The sequence below is a fragment of the Dipodomys merriami genome, unplaced genomic scaffold (genome assembly GCF_024711535.1).
Source record: "Dipodomys merriami isolate MVZ:Mamm:240054 unplaced genomic scaffold, mDipMer1.0.p SCAF_509, whole genome shotgun sequence".
In the NCBI taxonomy this organism is placed as follows: Eukaryota; Metazoa; Chordata; class Mammalia; order Rodentia; family Heteromyidae; genus Dipodomys; species Dipodomys merriami.
Genome location: NW_027206079.1, coordinates 312,939 through 329,326, shown reverse-complemented (window position 1 = coordinate 329,326; position 16,388 = coordinate 312,939). Strand labels below are relative to the sequence as shown.

General features: G+C 47.0%; 1 protein-coding gene across 4 annotated transcripts; it reads left to right on the top strand.

Moving 5' to 3' along the window:
* Positions 1-190: 190 nt before the first annotated feature.
* LOC138810770 (intraflagellar transport protein 46 homolog) lies at positions 191-15,401 on the top strand. 4 transcript variants are annotated; one of them, XM_069997978.1, is made up of 13 exons: positions 191-437; positions 1,162-1,258; positions 3,059-3,138; positions 5,141-5,293; positions 5,959-6,098; positions 7,817-7,891; positions 8,042-8,135; positions 8,934-9,062; positions 10,445-10,566; positions 11,060-11,126; positions 13,493-13,553; positions 13,792-13,877; positions 14,968-15,401. In XM_069997978.1, exons 3-13 carry the CDS (start codon positions 3,094-3,096, stop codon positions 15,061-15,063), a joined length of 1,068 nt encoding a protein of 355 aa, XP_069854079.1. In that variant the 5' UTR covers positions 191-437; positions 1,162-1,258; positions 3,059-3,093; the 3' UTR covers positions 15,064-15,401. The 4 variants fall into 4 exon arrangements, with proteins under 4 accessions (XP_069854079.1, XP_069854078.1, XP_069854080.1 ...); XM_069997977.1 differs by lacking the exon at positions 191-437 and adding an exon at positions 555-657; XM_069997979.1 differs by lacking the exons at positions 191-437; positions 5,141-5,293 and adding an exon at positions 555-657.
* The last annotated feature ends 987 nt before the right edge of the window (positions 15,402-16,388 follow it).

Here is a 16,388-nt window from a genome sequence, read left to right as displayed (position 1 = left end):
AATAAATCAGAAAAACCGTATTTCAGATGGAAGGGCAGAAATTCATCAGCCCGTTCTTCCACCTTCGGCCGCTAGATGCCGCCACAAAAGCTTTTCTTGAAACCATAGACAGGCAACTTGGCTGCCCAGAGCGTCCGGAGGCTTTACCGGAAGCTCCTTGCACGCACCTCGCTCGCTCCTTGCTCTCTCCTTCCGGCGCGTTGAGAACCTAAGCTGGAAGAGGCGTTACGTGGGGCTACGTGGAGGAGGACTCGCGATTGGGAATCAAGTCTCGCGATTGCTCCTCTTCTTTCTGTACTTTGTGGCTAGCGACAGGCAGCTGTCGGCTTGCTCCTAGGAGAGTCCCTGGGAGTCGCTTGGTCTGAGATTGGAGTGAGACCCCAGTCTTAGGCTGGGGCTCTTTCCATAGAGAGGAGACGGATTCGGAGGGGCTACAGGTAATTTGTACTCTCCCCCGCCCCGAGGAAGCTTGGGCCTTTCCTGGCGCCCTCCTCTTTCGCCCGCTGGCGGCGCCCTTCCCGTCTCCATGACGACGCCCCGCCCCCAGCGCCTGTCCAAGCCCGCCACCAACTGTCCCGCGTCCCTTACTCTCCAAGAAACTTCCTTTTCAGTGGGATCAGACTTGCACAACTGGTGGAGATAGAAGTGATGCTTTTGGTATTATCGAGAAACTGGAGTTCAGTACACACACACACACACACACACACACACACACACACACACACGGAGGTGGACTTTTTTGTAGAGCCTCTGCAGTCCCTTCACTCTCTAATCACTCTCTAATAAACCCCAGTAGCTTTGGGAGAAACTAACTCAACCTGAAAAACCATCAGCGGGTGTGTGTGTGTGTGTGTGTGTGTGTGTGTGTGTGTGTGTGTGTGTGTGTGTGTGTGTGTGTGTGTGTGTATCTTACAGATTTCAGAGAGCTGCTGGAGAGTTTGGCTGTTGTTTTCCTCCACGATTCTCTCTGATTTCAGCCACTCTACCAGCAGTTCCTAAAATGAGGGTCAGGATGACTTAAGTTTGGATGGGGTAAAGGTTTCCTGCAAACCGGTGCCTTGGGTAAGGAAGAGGAGCCTCTGCTGGTTTGTATCTCCTTGGAGATGCTTAATGTTTATGTCCCATGATGGGAGCTGTGTAATCATGTTTTCTTTTGTTCAGACCAAGATTGTTGAGAACCAGACGTATGATGAACGTCTAGAGATTAAGGATTCCGAAGAGGTTGCAAGTAGTTGTACTCCAACCTCAGGAAACCAAGGTAAGAAGAATGAAGAGGGAAGAAGGGAAATTGTTCTTAAAACAAAGATGGATTCATGTTTATATGCAACAGGTTCTGAGTTCATAATAGCTGATGTTGACTTTCAAAGTCAGTTGTCAAGTGCTTAGATGAGATAGAGTCAAGCACTTACGATTCCCTCTCCTCCCCCCTCCCATCTTTTTTAGCAAGTAACTGTGTTTGAACTCACGGCTTTAGGTCTTTGCTTGCTTAGAGTTGGTGCTGTACCATTTGAATCATTCCTCCACTATGGCTTTTTGCTGGTTGCTTTTGAATTAGAGTCTTGTGGACTTTTGTGATTTTTAATCACAATCCCCTGGATTTTCTGAATCAGTGCCTCACTGTGTAGTCTAGGCGGGTCTTGAACTCACTATCATCCTGCCTTACCCTTAAAGTACTAGGATCCATTCTAGTGCCAAGACATCTGGCTTTGTTTTCAAACTAGTTAAGGAGAGAGAAATTACAGTTTAGCAGATTGTAGACTCTTCCTTCAGCACAACTCTGTAATATTTTACATTTTATTACTGACTGCTCAGTTTGCAGGGGTCGCTGTTTTTGTTTTTCCTCATCCAAACTCATTGCTCAACTTTGAAGATACTTAACAGAATATTGTTAAAGGACTTGACAACATTCATTTATTGAATAACACTTTTGAATGCCTAGTATATATGTACCAAGCCCACCTTATGTCTGGGAATAGGTATACACCAAGACAGATTGTTCCTGTTATCTTAGTGTATAGGAGACAGATGACCAATAAATGAACAAACATAAATGCACATGTATTTGTACATTGGTGAAGGCAAAATGTTTGCTGTTATGGAAAATGGTGATGAGGAAGATTTTTATTTTTTCAGTCGTAGGACTTGAACTTAGGGTCTGGGTGCTATCCTGAATTCTTTTGCTCAAGGTTAGCGCTCTACAACTTTGAACTATTGCTCCACTTCCAGTTTTCTGGTAGTTAATTGGAGATGAGTGTCTCATGGACTTTTCCTGCCTGGGCTGGCTTTGAACCGATCCTCAGATCTCAGCCTCCTGAGTAGCTAGGATTACAGGTGTTAGCCACCGGCACCTGGCTTTTTTTTTTTTTTTTTTTTTTTTTTTTTGCCAGTCCTGGGGCTTGAACTCAGTGCCTGGGCACTCTCCTTGAACTTCTTTTGCTCAAAGTTAGACTCTACCCCTTGAGCCACAGCACCACTTCTGGCTTTGTTTATGTGGTACTGAGGAATTGAACCTAGGGCCTCAGGAATGCTGGGCAAGCACTCAACCACTAAGCCACATTCTTATCCTGCCACTTACTCTTATTTGGCTTTTTTGATCAAGTCTAGTGCTCTACCACTTGAGGCACACTCTACTTTTGGCTTTTATTTGCTAGTTGTTGATAAGAGTCTCACAGATTTTCCTGTCTGGCCTGGCTTTCAACCTTGATCCTCAGATCTCAGCCTTCCAAGTAGCTAGGATTACAGAGATGAGCCACCACAACTTCCGAGGCAGAGCTTTGGAGGCTGTGTTGCTGTTAGGAGGAGGAGGGAGTGAGAGGCACAAAGGTGAAGTTGCGTAGTAGATGGCAAGATGGTGGGAATAGCTGAGCTGAGGTGAACTTGGTTTGGACTGTGATGATGAAGTCCAGAATAGAGGTAAGATAAGATGCAAACCCAGGAGAGAGACTTAGAGACTCTTAGAGACTCTGGTTTATGAAATGATGAAAGCACAACATGTAATAAACTAACCATACTAACCTTTAGAAATAATTGAACCTAAATGGAACACTTTTCTCTGAAGGGTTTCCTCATTCTGCCCATCCTCCTAACACCACCATGGCCGATAACAGCAGTGATGAGTATGAAGAGGAAAATAACAAGGTCGGTATAGCCCACAGCTTCTCAGAGAATTTCTGCTCTGGGTGTGCAGGAGTGAGCTGGAAATGACACCAGAGCCGCAGGAATCTTTTCCTGATCAATCTTCAGTGGTTGGCTACCTTTGAGCTCATGGAAGACAAATAGGAGTACAGGGTCTAAGATGTTGACTCTTCTTCAGAATAAACCTTACTTCTGTGCGTGCGTGCGTGCGTGCGTGCGTGCGTGTGTGTGTGTGTGTGTGTGTGTGTGTGTGTGTGTTGCTGGGATCAAATCCAGGGCCTCACATGTGCTAGGTAAGTGCCATACCACCAAGCCACATCCTTGACCCAAGCCTCATGTTATAGCTGATTTTTTGGTAAGGAGTTTTATCTGAAGCAGGGTAGTGTTTCATACTTTTCCTGATTATAAGAAATAGCTGGAAAACTTTTTGTGTGTGTGCCAGTCATGGGGCCTGAACTCTGGGTCTGGGCGCTGTCCCTCAGCTCTTCAGCTCAAGGCTAGTGCTCTGCCACTTGAGCCACAAAGTTACTTCCAGCTTTTTCTCCTTATGTGGTGCTGAGTAATTGAAACCCAGGGCCTCATGCATGCAAGGCGAGCACTCTACCACTGATCTACCTTCCTAGCCTGCCTCTCCCTTTTTTTTTTTTTTTTGTCATGGGTCTTGAACTCTGGGCCTACGTACTGCCCTGAACTCTTCAGCTCAAGGCTAGTACTCTATCACTTGAGCCACAGCACCACTTCTGGTTTTCTCTTGGTGAATTGGAGATAAGAGTCTCATGGACCTTCCTGCCTGGGCTGGCTTTGAACCATGATCCTCAGATCTCAGCTTCCTGAGTAGCTAGGATTAGAGGCATGAGCCACTGGTGCCTGCTGCGGGCCCCCACCCCCACCTCCACACACCTCCACCCTCACCATCCCCCACCCCCCACCTCCCTTGTGAGGCTTGAACTTAGGACCTGGCCGCTGTCTCTAAGCCTCTTTGTTCCCAAGGCTGTGCTCTACCACTTGAGCCACAGTGCCACTTCCAGTTTTTGATCGGTAAATTAGATATAAGAATCTCATGGGGCCTTTTCTTCCTGGGCTGGCTTTGAACCTGGATCCTCAGATCTTAGCTAAGGTTATAAGTGGCACCCGGCAATTTTTGAAATCTTAAGACATACAGTGTCAGGCACTGCTGGTTCACCCTAACTACTCAGGAGGCTGAGATCTGAGTATTATAGTTTGAAGCCAGCCCCAACAGGAAAGTGTGTGAGACTCTTGTCTCTAACTAATGAGCAAAACAGCCAGAAATGGAACTGTGGCTAAAATGGTAGAGTGCTAGCCTTTGACCAAAAAAGCTAAAGGAAAGCTTAGTTTAAGCCCTAGTAGTGGTACAAAACAACCCCCGATCCCCTTTGTTGTTCTTATGTGAACCTAAGGAATGCCCTGTTTCTAGCAGGAAGCTGGAATGATGCGTCAACCTTGAACCAGGTGGGAGTCTCGCATGCACTCTGCCTCACAACCATTTATATGCAGCCTTAGCACATGACCCACCACTTACATCTCAGTGGTCCTTTCAGAACGTGAGTGCGGTAGAGCGGTTCATTGGTGCCATGAGGCCCTGTATTCAAACCTGGGTTATGTTCCCAAAACAAACTAAAAAACAAACAGGGCTGGGAAGGTGGCTCAGTGGTAGAGCGCTTGCCTTGCATGCATGAGGCCCTGGGTTTGATTCCTCAGCACCACATAAGCAGAAAAAGCCAAAAGTGGCGCTGTGGCTCAAGTGGTAGAGCGCACTCCTTGAGCTGAAGAGCTGGAGGACAGCGCCCAGGCCCTGAGTTCAGGCCCCATGACTGACAAAAAACAAAACCCAGGAGCTTTGACACCTCAAGGGAGGGATGTTGAAAACAACGTAGGAAGCCATAGTAATACTTTAAAGACCTAGGACTGACATAAGTCATAGAACATTTGGAAACCAAGCTTTCAAAAACCTACTTTTAAAGGGGGCCAATTGGTCATCCTTCAGGTCCTAAGGGAGGGCATGCCACAGGCTCCAGGCCACAGAGTTAAAGACATGGACCCCATCCCAACTGCCTCTGCAAGTCCCAAGTGCCACCAGATCCCTTCTCATGGACTTGACAGGGTGGGATGGTACAGAGACAGCCAGAAGCTCAGAAAGGTAGGTTATCACGCCAAGAACACAGGGAGCCCTCATCCTGAGCTAGAATGTTGTATTTGTTACATTTACCTCATGGGAGAAGGGAAGGGAAATACAGTTAGGTAGGATACTCCACTGAGAGAAATACCACTCAACAAAAGTGGAGAGAAAGCCCTAGTCACAGAGCTGGAGTCAGAATTCAGGCTCAGGGTTGATTTTGTTCCTTCTGTGTTTGGTATTCTCAAGCTGTTTACTCAGCAAATCAAATACTAGATTTCCATATGTGAGTCCTAAGATCTCACAAACTCTAAAGTTTGTCTGCCTCACTTTACCTTCTTCCATTTCCTCCCAAAGGAAAGTGACCATCCTTTTCTCAGCAAGTCCTTTAGTTTTAAGCGTTGAAGCTGTCCAGATAATGTTCACAGAGTCTCTAGAATCTCCTTAGCAATAGGTACAAATTGGGTAGAATTTACACGCAGCCTCTGGTAGGTAGAGGGATATGGTTTCAGAAAGTGGGGTCCAGTGTGCAGCTGAGCAGAGTGGAAGGCTTGCCTTCTGGCGGTTAGGTGCCAGGTGTCTCAGGGAGGGGGGTGGTGTTCTGGGTAGAACACTGCAACGCTGGCAGAGTACTTTATATCCCCAGTCTACAAACCTTTCTCTGCCCATCCTGCCCTGCCCTATCCCAGGAGAAGAAGAAGGTCTCACAGCTGACACCTCAGCGGGGCTTCAGTGAAAATGAGGATGATGATGATGATGAAGATGACTCATCAGAAACAGATTCTGATGAAGATGATGATGATGAAGAGCATATAACGCCTCTGGAAGGGTAGGAGGGACCCCATGCCAAGGAGGAAGACCCTATCTTCCACCACAGTGGGCTGGATGATACCAAAGTGAAAAATGTCATCCTGTTCAGCGCTCATGCCAAATCAGTCATGATCCATCCCTACAGACTCTAATCAAAACATTCTAAAAACCCTGCATTTAACACACCATTACTACTAAGCTAGGCACTAGTGGTACATACCTATAGTCCTAGCTACTCAAGAGGCTGAGATCCGAGGATCCTGGTTCAAAGCCAGCTGGGACAGGAAAGCCTATGAGACTCTTTTATCTCCAATGAATGACTAGAAAACCTAAAGCGGCAATGTGACTCAGAGTTGTAGCATGCTAACCTTCAGCAAGAAAAAGCTCAGGAAAGCACCCCATGACTGACCAAAAGAAAACCCTGAAAAACAACATAGTTACTAGGTCTGGAGATGTAGCTCAGTGGTAGCACACTTGCCTAGTATTTGTGAGGCCCTGGATTCTAATGAACATTTGCTAGCCTGCTAGCCCAGTGTGCTGGTTTGGGCCTATGCTCCCAGCTGCTGGGAAGACTGAGGCAGGAGAATCTCTCAAGCACAGGCGTTCAAGGCTGTCTTGACAACATAGTAAGAACCCCATCTCTAAGCAAAGAAAGAGAAGAACTAGCTGAAACAAGGAAAAGAGAGAGATAGGAAGGAAGAAAAGGAAATAGAACTACTAGCTAAATATACAACGGGATAGCCCATGAGTAGAAATCTGTGCAGCCATTATAAATTTCGTACATAATGGCTTTCTACAGTATCTCTACAAGAGGTACTGTTGAGTGTTGAAGCAGTTTAGTGTTCCTGGTGTGTGTGCAGCAGATGATGTATGTGTCTCTAGAAGGGTCTTGCAAAATCAGGCAGATTGCCTGGTTACCTTTGGGAGAATTTAGTGGCAAGGTTATGGAGTGTGAGACAAATAAGACTTTTCACTGTGTATAATTAGTATATTTATTTTAGTGCCAGGTATTATTAAATCCAGAGCTTTGGGTGTCATTAGGAAAACACTACCACTGATCTATATATCCAGCCTTTGATTTTTCTTTTTTTGTCGGTCATGGGGCTTGAACTCTATAGGCCTGGGTGCTGTCCCTTAGCTCCTCAGCTCAAGGCAGATGTTCTACAACTTGAGCCACAGGACCACTTCTGGTTTTCTGGTGGTTAATTGGGAATAAGAATCTCATGGATTTGGGCTGGGAAGGTGGCTCAGTGGTAGAGTGCTTGCCTTGCATGAATGAGGCCCTGGGTTTGATTCCTCAGCACCACATAAGCAGAAAAAGCCAGAAGTAACTCTGTGGCTCCAGTGGTAGAGCGCTAGCCTTGAGCTGAAGAGCTGAGGGACAGCACCTAGGCCCAGAGTTCAGGCCCCACGACTGACAAAAAAAAAAAAAAAAATCTCATGGATTTTCCTGTCCAGGCTGGCTTTGAATTGCAGTTCTCAGATCTCAGCCTCCTGAGTAGCTAGGATTACAAGCATAAGCCACCGGCTCCTGGTTCACATTTTTAATTTTCTGCAGCTTTGCCCTTCTAGATCAGATGTGATTGAGAACTAACTATAGTGGGCTGTAAAGTTACTGGGAAGCCACCAGGAAAGCAAGTGTGGGAGGGGCAGGCTCTAGCTTTAGGCGCCAGCTTCCTGACCAACCCAGGGCTCTGCTCTGGCTCCCTTAACCATCCTGTATGTTCCTTTCCCCAGGGCTTATGATCCTGCAGATTATGAGCATTTGCCTGTTTCTGCTGAGATTAAGGAACTCTTCCAGTACATCAGTAGGTGAGAACAAGGACCTTGGACTGAGCGCCACTGCCTGGCCTTGCCCGGCTTTCCTCTCCACTCGGGGACAAGGCCAGGCTTCTTGCTGTAGCCTGGGTAGTGGAGCAGCTTCTCTGACAGCCTCCCCCCTCCTTTGGCACTGTCTTCCAGGTACACGCCTCAGTTGATTGACCTGGACCACAAACTGAAACCTTTCATTCCTGATTTTATCCCAGCTGTTGGAGATATTGATGCATTCTTAAAGGTACAGACAGAGCATCTTGACAAATGATCCTTCTTTTTTTTTTTTTTTTTTTTTTTTTTTTTTTTTTTTTTGTCGGTCGTGGGGCTTGAACTCTGGGCCTGGGTGCTGTCCCTCAGCTCTTCAGCTCAAGGCGAGCACTCTACCACTTGAGCTACAGCGCCACTTCCGGTTTTCTCGTGGTTTATTGGAGATAGGAGTCTCACAGTCTTTCCTGCCCGGGCTGGCTTTGAACCGTGATCCTCAGATCTCAGCCTCCTGAGTAGCTAGGATTACAGGAGTGAGCCACCAGCGCCCGGCTATGATCCTTCTTTTTTTAAAAAAATTAAAAATGACCCTTCTAACAATTCTGCTAACTCACTAGTAGTGGCTGTCTTAATAAATTTCATAAATAAATTGTCATTGGAGTTTTATTTTTTTGTGCATGTATGCCAGTACTAGGGGCTGAGCTTGGCTTCGGTGCTGTCCCTTAGCATTTTCACGCAAAGCTAGGTGCTCTCCCACATGAGCTACTCTTGTTTTGTGTTTTTGTTTTTGATTTTGATTTTTTGGTTAACTGGCAATAAGAATCTCACAGACTTTTCTCCCCAGGCTGGCTTTGAACCACAGTCCTCTCAGACCTCAACGTCCTGAATAGCTAGGATTACAGGCATGAGCCATTGGCACCTGGCTAAACATGCTCTCATTTAATACTAGAAATAACGATGAACCAGAAGACTTCCCTTCTGACTTACTGGAAACAGCAGCTGTGGCTTTGTTACATCCTCCCATTTGTTCTCTACTTTCGCCTTTTTCCTGCAGGTTCCACGCCCAGATGGAAAGCCTGACAACCTTGGCTTGTTGGTACTGGATGAGCCATCTATGAAGCAGTCGGACCCGACGGTGCTGTCGCTCTGGTTAACAGAGAATTCTAAGCAGCACAATATCATAGTAAGACTGGCCAGCTGCAGCAAGCCGGCCAAGAGCCCAAGCCTGGCTGACATTTGTATAGCTGACTGCTGCCAGACCAACTGTTCCAGGACAGCTTTATTGACATTTAATTTCCATACCATAAGATCCATCCTTTTTAAAATTATTATTATCTTTAGTTGTACAAAGAAGTTCCCATTCTACAAAACAGTATAAAGATCCATCCTTTTTAATTAAAAAGTTTTTTGGGGGGGATAGTACTGAGTTTGAGAGACTGGTATACTACCATGGAGCCATACCTCCATTGCTAGAGTCACCCTTTTAAATTGGGACCGTCCACTTATTTTCAGTATGGAAGTATATGACATTGTCACTATTTAATTATTATTTTTCTGTGTGTGTCATGCTTGGGATCGAATCCACAGCCCTGTGCATGTTCTGTTCCCAGCACTTTGTCATTTTCTAATTTTGAAACATTTTCTTCACTCCAAAAAGTTCTGTACTTATTCTCCCCTTCTCCTAAACTCTGGTACCCATTCCTATTTTTTTTAAATGTGGATATACCACATTTTGTTTGTCCATTTGTCGGGTGTTTCCACTTTTAATGCTATGACTAGTGACATGCATGTGTTTGCACGGGAAGATACTGTTAGTTCTCTGGAGATACTGTTAGTTCTCTGGATGCACACACGGGTGGGAGTGCAGGGCCATGTGGCAACTGAACGTTCTGAGGAGCTGCCGCGCTGTGCACAGTGGCAGTACCATTTCACATCCCGCCACTGATGGAAATTCATCTCAACTTGCCCATGTCCTCAGAAACACTTTTTATTCCTAGTTATTCTCATAGTTGTGAAATGGCGTTTTACATTGGCATTTCCATCCTGCCCTGTTGGCCTGTTCCCTTCCCATGGCTCCAAGCAGTCCTGTCAGGATTTCTGGGTCAGTCAGTGGTCTGTCACTATAACCAACTGCTGAGTGATCGGCTTGTGAAGAGAAAAGATTGGTTTTGGCTCTGATTTTCGGGATTCAGTCCCTTGTGTTAGGTCTGTCTGTGGTAGAGAAAACACATGCACCGCATGGCCAGAAGTAAAAGAAAAGAAAGATAGTGGGCCCTGCAGCCTCCCTGGGGCACACCCCCAGTGTCCTAAAGACCTCCCAGTCAAGGCCCTAGCTCTTTTTTGTAGCCTTCCACCTCTTAAATGTTCCACCACCTTCTAGTAGCACCACCCTGGGAGCAGCCCACTACCCCATGCTCTTAACGGTTCCTACGATTGGCCTCAGGTTGCTCAGGCTGCCCTGGCCATCAGCTCCCTCACAGGCTCTGCAGCAGCAGATCTGATGGGCCGCTCTGTAAAGAATGAGCGCTGTTTCAGTGCTGTCAGCCACTGTTCTTATTCTTTCAGCAACATATGAAAGTAAAGAGCTTGGAAAATGCGGAAAAGAATCCCAAAGCCATCGACACCTGGATTGAAAGCATCTCCGAGCTACACCGTTCCAAGCCCCCAGCAACAGTGCACTATACCCGGTGAGAGTTAATGCGTTCTTTTTCTTTAAGAAAGGATCTTTCTGTATAGCTCAGGCTGGCCTTGAGCTCTTGATCTCCCACCTCTGCCTCCTGGATGCTAGGATTACATACTTGCACCACCATGCCCAGCAAAGATCCCATATCCTCCACCTTCACCACCATGAGCCATCGCTCCTGAGGAGAAAGCCAAAAATGGAGGCAAATTTGATAAACTTGAGGTCTTTAAAATTAAAAAAACAGTACTTTTTCACTGTACTTTTTAGAAATTGAAAAGTTGGCAACTGCTGGCACAACTGCAGACATAAAGATTGAGATTTCTCTGGCAGCACGCCTGAGCCAGCTCCTCCAAAGTCCAGGCTCCAAGGAAATGAGTTTTGCGCAGTCTAGGTTCTCCCGGAGTCCTAATGCGGGTGATTGAAGACCTCTCTGGGTCCTAGAATATCCCAAGCCAGAGGTGCTGACGTCAGTGCTCACATTTATCTCTCTACCTCAGGCCTATGCCTGACATTGACACCCTGATGCAGGAGTGGTCCCCAGACTTTGAAGAACTTTTGGGCAAGGTGAGTGGAAAGTAGCAGGAGGTAAGAAACTTGTGCCATTCATTCCACAGTCCAGGGCCTGGGTTTCTCTTCCTTACATTGAGTTTTCCTGTATCATCTGGACCTTGAAACTGGTGTGTAATCCATGGTCAGATTGCAGTGTAGAGGTACCCCAAGCAATGATTCGTTTTTGCCAGTTGATACACTTGTGTAAGCAGCATGCGCGATCAGCAAACAACATTCCCAGCATGCTGAGCCCTCCTCCTGGGTAAACCACTGTTCCAATTTCTGTGATTGCTTATTGTTATACTTCCTCTAAATCTGAACCTACTTTTTTTTTTTTTTTTTTGGTGGCAGTCCTGGGGCTTGAACTTAGGGCCTGGGCAATGTCCCTGAGCATCTCTGTGCTCAAGGTTAGTGCTCTACCACTTGAGCCACAGCACCACTTTCACCTTTTTCTGTTTATGTGGTGCTGAGGAATTGAACCCAGGGCTTCATGTATGCTAGGCAAGCTCTCTACCACTGAGCCACATTCCCAGCCCTGAACCTATTCTTTTTGTCTTCTTTTCTCAACATTATTAGTAATTTCATCCTATTTTGTGTAGTCGTTCATTTGTTTTTGGAAATCGATGGCATTCCATTTTCTTGCAATTGCTACTGTTGTTTTCTTGGTCCCAGGGCTTAAACGCAGGGCCCTAATGCTTGCTCAGCTTGCTTACTCATAACTGGAGCTGTACCACTTGATATGTGCCTCCATTCTGACTTTGTTAGTTATTTGGGAGATGGAGTCTTATGGATGGTTTGGCCCATGCTAGCTTTGTACTGTGATCTACCAGATCTCAGACTCCTGAGTAGCTAGGATTACAAGCTGATGAGCCACTGGCCCCCAGCCTGTTTTTGTTTGTTTGTTTGGTTTTTTTTTTTTGACATGGTATTGCTATAACCCAGGCTGGCCTTAAAGTCATGATCCTCCTGTCTCAGCCTCCTGTACTTTGACATTATAGGTGTGAGCCACCATACGTGGATGTCATCATTCCATCATTTAATACACATATGCATATGAGCTCATCCATTTGATGATGCAGTTTAGTACTTTCCAATAGTGCTATCATGAATATTCTTTTTCTTTTCTTTTTTTGGTCGGTCGTGGGGCTTGAACTCTGGGCCTGGGCGCTGTCCCTCAGCTCTTCAGCTCAAGGCGAGCGCACTACCACTTGAGCTACAGCACCACTTCTGGTTTTCTGGTGGTTTATTAGAGATAGGAGTCTCACGGTCTCTCCTGCCTGGGCTGGCTTTGAACCATGATCCTCAGATGTCAGCCTCCTGAGTAGCTAGGATTACAGGCGTGAGCCACCAGCGCCCGGCTGCTATCATGAATATTCTAACATATCTTTGGTAAATATATGCACTGCCTGAGCTCTCATCTTAGGTGTCCTCTCCACAGGAGGTATTTATGCCATAATTACCCTAATTATTATTTCTCCTTTCTTTGTCTTCTTTTTAGTGGAACAAGGAATGGGACCTAGGGCCTCTTGTATGCTAGGTGTATGTGTTATCACTGATCTGTACCTAGCCCTGGATTAAAGGATTGGATAATCCATTCAGTAGAATGCTGTTCAGTCAAATAATATTTGTAATAACATCCAATCTAGTATCATTTTGCTCTCATGGGAAGAAATGGCAATGTTATATTGTTAAATTGGAAAAGGCAGAAAACCAATATAACTTGTTTCGATTCAAAGCCTCTCATCTGAGTGAGTTGCTGAATCCATTTTCTCTGTTCCTATGGTGTCCAAGGGCCTTGAGGCATTACACCGTCAAGTCACTCAGTGCCTGGACATAGCCTAGATTTCTCCTTCAGAGGACACACTGAGACAGCATTGTAGCGCATTTTACCTTGGAAGCCTTTTGGTCCTGATAGTGCATCAACTACTGTGGTAGTATGACTTATGTCTTACTGAAATGAGAGCATCTACTCGTTTGCCAGCACTGCTGTAACAAAGTACCACAGACTCTGTAGCTTAAAAGCCAGACTTTGTTTTCTCCCAGTCTGAGTACAGTAAGAAGTCCAAGATCAGGTCTGCAGGGCTGCTTTCTTCTGGGCCCTCTCTGCCATCTTCTCGTGTCTTCACAGAAGTCACCTGTCTGTTCTCAACTCTTGCCAAGATCCTGGAATTAGGGGCCCACCTTAATGACCTCATTTCCACTTAGCTGTGTCTATAAAGATGCTATCTCTTAAGTACAGAGGTATCCTAGAGTACTTAACAGTTGGGGAATTTGAGGGGAAATTCAATTCAACCAAAGTGCATCTTACTGCTAGGAGCGCTCTTCTTTCAGAGAGTGGTGCTGGGCCCACTGAGACTTGAGCCCATCCCACGCCCTTCCAGGTGAGCCTGCCCACAGCTGAGATCGACTGCAGCCTGGCTGAGTACATAGACATGATCTGTGGTGAGCATCTCCACCCCGCCCTGCCTTGGGGTAGCTGCGTCCCTCCTGTAGTGTCTGCGCCCAGCCCCTGCACCGGGGCCCGCTGTGCGGAGGGTGGAATCCAAGCTTATGCGACTAGTTGCTGGTGATGTTTGACCCTCAAGTCCTAGGAACACGTCCCATCTGGGAGGCGACTGGCTAGCTTGAGCAGACCCAGAACTTGTGTGGTTCTGTTTCTGGAAGTTGTTCTTCATTGCAGCCATCCTAGACATCCCTGTTTACAAGAGTCGGATTCAGTCACTCCACCTGCTGTTTTCCCTGTACTCAGAATTCAAGAACTCCCAGGTAAGATAAGATCAGGGGCTGACTTTTACTGTGACTCCTGGACCTCTGGGATGGTGTCCTGCCAATGGAGGATGTCCCTGCCTGGGTGGCCGTGCCCGCCCCATGGCTGAGCAAGCACAGGAGGTGCGGTGCCCTGGCAGCGCTCACTGAGGGGAGCTCTGAAGGTGAATGTGAATGGAAGCAGGAACGAAGGGGGTTGCTCTTCTTTAAAGGGGGTGAGGCAAAGTATATATTTCTACTTTGGAAGCAGAACTGGGGGAAAAAACTGAATCATAAAGTGTATTTTTTTGGGGGGGAGTCAGTTGTGAGTCTTGATCTCTGGGCCTGGGCACTGTCCCTGAGCTCTTCAGCTCAAGGCTAACGCTGTACCACTTGAGCCACAGCGCCACTTATGGTTTTCTGGTGGTTAATTGGAGATAAGTCTCATGGACTTTCTTGCCCAGGCTGGCTTTGAACCACGATCCTCAGACCTCAGCCTCCTGAGTAGCTAGGATTACAGGCATCATGAGCCACTAGCGCCTGGCCATAAAGTATATTTTTTGGTGCCACTAGTAAGGCTTGAACTCAGGGCCTGGTCCTTGCGCTTTTTTGCGGGGACAAGGAGGATCAGTTATGGGGCTTGAACTCAGTGTCTGGGTGCTGTTCCTGAGCTCGTTTGCTCAAGATCTACTACTTTGAGCCATAGCTCCACTTCCACTTCCAGTCTTTGAGTGGTTGATTGGAGATAAGAGTCTCATGGTAACTTTTCTGCCCTGGCTGGCTTCGAACCATAGTCCTCAGATTTTAGCCTTCTGAGTAGGGAGGGAGGATTACAGGCGTGAGCCACCTGGGTTTTCTGATGAAGGCTGGCACTCTTCCACTTGAGCTACAACTCTACTTCTGGTTGACTGGCTAATTGGAGATAAGAGTCTCACAGATCTTTCTGCTTTGAACTACAATTCTCAAACCTCAGCTTGAATAGCTAGGATGATAGGTATGAGCCATCGGCGTGTGGCTCCACAGGTTTATAAAGAGGTAGTAAATGTAGCAAGTAGAATGTGGCAACTGGAATTTATCCTAGAACTACCTGTTCCCTCTCCCCTTCTCACAGCATTTTAAAGCTCTGGCTGAAGGCAAGAAAGTATTCACCCCTCCATCCAACTCCACCTCCCAAGCTGGAGATGTAGAGACGCTAACCCTCAGCTAAGCCTTCCCGGGCTCAGCTTCAAGCAGGGGCAGAGAGATCCTTGTCAGCCTCCTGGCGCCTGCTGTTGCGCACCTGGGCCCGGCAGTACCTCTTCCTGTCTCAGAGCACAAACGTTTCTGAACTGCTAACTGACTCCGCCTGTCTCCGACTGCCTTCTCCCAGGAGTTGCTCACCCATTCCTCCTCCTGGTCAGAGCAAGGACCAGATTGCTGAGACCCGCAGAGCATGGGTCAGAAGGAAAGATGCTTTCTTAGGGATATGGAGTTATTTTGTTTCACTCCTGAAGTTTGTTAGCAACTGTTTTACAACTAAAAACGCTCTGTGGGGTTGTGATGGCATGTTGTTGGTTTTCATCTAGTTTCTGACTCCTTACTTTCCTAAGTGACTACAATAATGTTGAGGGGCTTTGTACCTCAAAAGGCCTCAGAGACAGTCATGACGGGGCATACCTATAATCCAACACCTGGAAGGCTGAAGCAGTAGAATCATGGAGTCTAGCCTGGGTTATACATAGTGAGACCCTGTCCCCAAGTCTCCAAAAATAAGAACAGGATTCCTAGAGCTTCCAGAATAGTTAGATATGCAGAAGCTCTTTCTAGGAGCTTCCTAGATGGCAGGCCTAGAGAGGACGGAGGCTTGCCGTTTCCCATCGCGCACTCATCCCTCCCTTCACATCTCATGCTCTCAGCCCATGCATCCGTGTCCTTTGTAATGTCCTTTGCGATAAGCCAGCAGTGGCTCTCAGGGCTGTCAGCCGCTCACACTAATGAGTGAAACTCAAGGAGGGGTGATGGGAACTCCATCAGTTTCTGGTGGATCAGAACACAGGTTAAACAGCCTGGACCTAGCATCTGAAGTCAGAGCAAGGGAAACAGTCTGAGAGCTACCTCGCAGTATCAGAACTGAGCTGGTTCAGGGGCCATCCAGCGGGGGAACTGATGGCTTTCTGCTTAAAAGAACCACTCCTCTCCTGAAATTTACTTTGGCCCGGATGGGAGGGATCTCTCTGCTTGCTCGCAGCCACCCGCCTGCCAGCTGCAGCCCTGTCTGTTGTGGCCCCAGGAGCCTGGCTACTGCAGTAATCCAAGTGGGAGATTACAGTGGGTTGGAGTAGGTTGACAAATTCAAGGAATATTTTGGGGTGCATCAGCTATGCTCCCTTCAGGAAGCCTGCAGCCATGCTAGTTGTGTCTCACAAAGGCTGTTCAACGTGGAAAACTGGCTACAGAGATGCTGGAGGATTCCAAAGGCACAAGGGAGTCGAGAGGGGCAGAGACGATGCTACCGTGCTACACTGTCAGCCTACTCTATACACAGGGAACACA

Coding starts and splice junctions, on each gene's coding strand:
- LOC138810770 (XM_069997977.1), top strand. Junction 6,099..7,816: donor CATATAACGCCTCTGGAAGG/GTAGGAGGGACC, acceptor TCCTTTCCCCAG/GGCTTATGATCCTGCAGATT. Junction 9,063..10,444: donor CTAAGCAGCACAATATCATA/GTAAGACTGGCC, acceptor TTATTCTTTCAG/CAACATATGAAAGTAAAGAG.